Below are 4,261 nucleotides of genomic sequence, written 5' to 3' on the forward strand. Positions count from 1 at the left end.
TCCCCTAGGAATTTTTCTATCTTCAACATTCTTATTCTTCCCTTCCCAATATTTCCACATCATTTCAAGAAAGACATGTCTGGTGTTTGGGTGTTCAAAAATGGCGTGGTTAGACTAGTGGAGAACCCCGGTGCTGCTGGTGCGTCTCGTGGGAAGTTTCTGGTGCATCTACCCACCAACGAAATTGTTACTTCATATGAGGTTCTTGAAAGAATGCTCACATCTATCGGGTGGGAAAGGTACTACGATGATCCGAGCCTTCTTCAATTTCATAAAAGATCCACCGTTCACCTCATATCTCTCCCTAAAGACTTCAAGAAGCTCAAGTCAATGCACATGTATGATATTGTGGTCAAGAATCGCAATGTGTTTGAAGTACGGAACTCATAATTATCTGATTTTATCATTGATCATGCATCCATGGCCAAAGTTTACATATTTCGTTATAATATGTGTCTTTGTTAGTTACTATATCCAAATTTGATTATTCGTGTGCCACGTTTTAGTCATAAAGTTGGAGTGTCTTTTCTAAGTTTAGGAAGGGTTTGCTTGGTTTTCCCTGAATGTATACAATTATGTTATTGGGTGATTAAAATATGAATGCAAGGTGTTTAATTTTCGATATTTGCATTATATATACGTCTAGATATGAGATGTTTCTAAAAAATATTGCTATTTCGTTTTTTTTTTTCTTTCAGAAACTACATACCATCTCTTTTGTATAGTAAATGAACGGTAAATTAACAAACACTAGAATTACAAAAAAGCTTATGTTGATATTTAGAATTACTGTTTCGTAAAAAATGAGTTGATGATAACATCATTATTAATAACTTAACAAATAATGTGTACTTTTTGTTATTGTTTCAGTACATATGTTTTGAACGTAAAGTTTAATTGGTTCTTCTCATTGCAATATGGATTGGCACTAAGAACTTAACCCCATGTCTCTAAGAACTTAACCCCATGTGTCGTTTGCGATATATTTGTTGAGGCATTGGACCGCATATTTGCTAATTGCCAGTTTCGTTGAATTAAAGTTTTGCAATATGGATTGGTGCTGAGTGTTGATGCGTCTCAGCTTAACGGTCGTTAAAGAAAACGGTTTGATGCGATCATTTCCACTTCTATTCACTTTAAGTTTTATCTTATGTATAGAGTGCAATCCTTTAGATGGATAGCGAATAGAAGTAAGGATTGTAAGTTCGATTAGCTGCTTTATCTAACTTTGGTTCATATGTAACATTAGTTTTTGGTTAATTCTTTGGTAGTGCTATAAAAGTTGTTTTGTGTTCAAAATTAATGTAGTTAATAAATTATAAATTATAAATTATTCAAAATAGCACAAAATGGAAATTTAACCACACTTATCTCATCATTAATAACATTAACATGATTTAAAGTTAGAAATATTGATAATTAAAAATAATATGTCAGATACAAGCTTTTAATTGACTCATTTGTAAATAAATATAATTAAAAATATGTCAGATACAAGCTTTTAATTGACCCATTTGTAAATAAATATAAATATAGTTGAAAATAAGTTAAGATAGAATAACAGAAAATGCATCATTTTAACTAGAAATCTCATTAGTCTTTCCACTTTGAATCATAATGTCGTGAATATGATGTTTATGACTATGTAGTTTAGACTTGCTAGCTAGATTTATTGGATAGAAATGAGTGTTATTATATGTATCCATCTCATTCACATAAATCTTCATATCATGGGGAGTATATAAGCACTATTAAATTCACATGAGGGATACATAAAGCAATTGGAGGGGAGGGGATACATATAAAATTTCCCAAAATATATATTTTCTTGTTAATTGAAAAGTTTAGATTACAAAAGTATATATAGGATCTTGATAGATAAAGATAAATATAAAATATTAAAACTTATTTTGTTTTAATAGTAATAAGAATTTAACATAAATTATATTGTTTACTGCAACATGATTTAGATAACATTGATCGGTTTGATAGAGTGCACATTTTGTTTCAAGTAGTTCGAACCACATGGCCTATGGAAAATTATGTTGAGATTTATGTTAAAGAGGTTGTCCTATGGAAAATTATGTTGAGATTTATGTTAAAGAGGTTGTCAAAAGGTACCTAGTACCTAGTGCCATTGACGATTATGATTGATCGGAAAACTGATTTAAGCCTTATTTTTGTGAATAATAGTTATGTAAGTTCTAATAGAATCGATATTGAATATTTTTTTGTTATTAATCAATAAACGAAATATTACAAAGGCTGTATATATAGTTGAAAAACTAGATAAACTAGGAAGCTTAAATAAAGATAACTTAGGCAAAATGATAAACAAAAGATAACTATGAGCTAGGGAAACGTAATCCTAAATAAACTCCATGTAAACCACTTGGGTTGTGGTGATATGGTAAGGCATGTGGAAGATGTGATGGATAACCTATTGACCCATGTTCAAATCCTGGCACCACTCAACCCTTGTGGTCATGGAGGTTCGCCTGCAGTGACTCCAGGGCATGGAGCAAAGCTTTATGTTTGCAGCGGGTTAGTCGGTGCGCGAAAGCTGGCCCGGAAACCTTCGTTAGGGAAGATCCCTTTCCAAAAAAATAAATAAATAAATAAACTCCATGTAACGATCGAAAAATGCAATCAATTTAATTTTTTCGAATACAACCCGATTTCATTAAATTGTTTACAAAAAGGTTTTCAATACAAATCATTTAGAGTATTCCCAGAACCACATTGCTACAAAATCATGAGGAGCGGTACGATCACGCATTCGCCTTGCCACAGTCTCCTGAAGAACCTGAAAAACATTAAACCACAACTGTAAGTCCGAAAGCTTAGTGAGATACCCCCAAAATACCAACCACATATACGCCCTTCCAGGCTACGACCTTCCGGTCCAAAACATATTGCCTTCCGGCCCATAACATATAAAACATACATAACATAACATAACAGAACATAGAACAGCCATGCATATCGGGACTACTGTGTGACTGGTCCGCCGTATCCGGCCTTCAGTCCACCGGATCGATTCTCCGAGTCTAATCATGTCCTTCGAGTCTACAGTGTGGTTGGTCCGCCCGCACCGGGCCTTCAACCCACCTGGTCCACTCTCTGAGTCTACAATGTGACTGGTCCGCCCGCATCGGGCCTTCAGTCAGTCTGGTCCACTCTCCGAGCCTCGGCACGTCTGGTCCGCCCTCGTGGGGCCTACAGCCTATCCGGACTGCTCGCTGTGCGTTCGGAATAACCGGTCCGCCCTCGGTATCTCGGCCTACAGCACAAAGCAGGACCCACCTCAACCCATCTCCAGTCCAAACAAACATGTGCACATAACATACAATCATCTAACAGTCATAGACAACAAACCGAGCAAGCAGATCACATAACATATCATTACCCTAACCAGGTTACCGACCTAACCGGTCACTAGCATAACATCACTCTACATATTAGGAAACTGACCTTAACTAGGCCCCCAGCATGTACCATCCTGGCTACCAGGATGCAGACATATCAAACAATAACATAATAACCATATCCGAATCTCAATCCAATAAAGGGCCGGCCTTGGTGCCTTAGACCCTGTTGATATAGTGAGGATAACTCACCTCGAATCTGCCGGTTGTAAAGATAAGATCCCGCTGCTCCGAACTCCGACACAAACTCCTCTACTGAACACCAAAACACTCAATTCAATATATATATATATATACCCTTATTTACCAAAATACCCTTGGAAGACAACTGGTCAACCCTTGGACAAGGTCAAAGTCAACCCCTGACTGACTCTACTCGCCGAGTCAACCCCATGACTCGCCGAGTCCCCAAGTTTAGAACTTCCCTCAATCTGCGACCTGACTCGCCGAGTCACCCCGAGACTCGCCGAGTCCAACCACTCTGAGTCTACTTGCACCCAACTCACCGAGTCATCCCTTTACTCACCGATTCTCGACTCAACCAGAAATTATTGGGACTCTTCGACAAGACTCGCCGAGTCCAAGAACAGACTCGCCGAGTTGTTCATCCAACTCGTCGAGTTCCAGCTCATCTTCAAGCAACTCGTCGAGTCCACTCTTGTGACTCGTCGAGTACCACCGGTCTGAATCCATACAGAAGCATCTTAGGCCATGCAATTGATCCAAAACATAGATCTAGCCTCCTACAACCCATCCATCACGTAAAGTGGCAAACTTTACGTGAATCCATGAAGATCTAGGTATTATACACATTAGGGCTAAGGTTTGGGACA

At 37.8% G+C, this 4,261-nt stretch overlaps 1 protein-coding gene across 1 annotated transcript; it reads left to right on the top strand.

Annotated features, from left to right (window-relative positions):
* LOC144997220 (flowering-promoting factor 1-like protein 3) lies at nt 1–619 on the top strand. The gene has a single exon (XM_078957076.1). It carries the CDS (start codon nt 76–78, stop codon nt 388–390), a length of 315 nt encoding a protein of 104 aa, XP_078813202.1. The 5' UTR covers nt 1–75; the 3' UTR covers nt 391–619.
* Nucleotides 620–4,261: the final 3,642 nt, after the last annotated feature.

This window comes from Lactuca saligna, chromosome 5, assembly GCF_052625555.1.
Source record: "Lactuca saligna cultivar CGN05327 chromosome 5, ASM5262555v1, whole genome shotgun sequence".
Classification (NCBI taxonomy): Eukaryota; Viridiplantae; Streptophyta; class Magnoliopsida; order Asterales; family Asteraceae; genus Lactuca; species Lactuca saligna.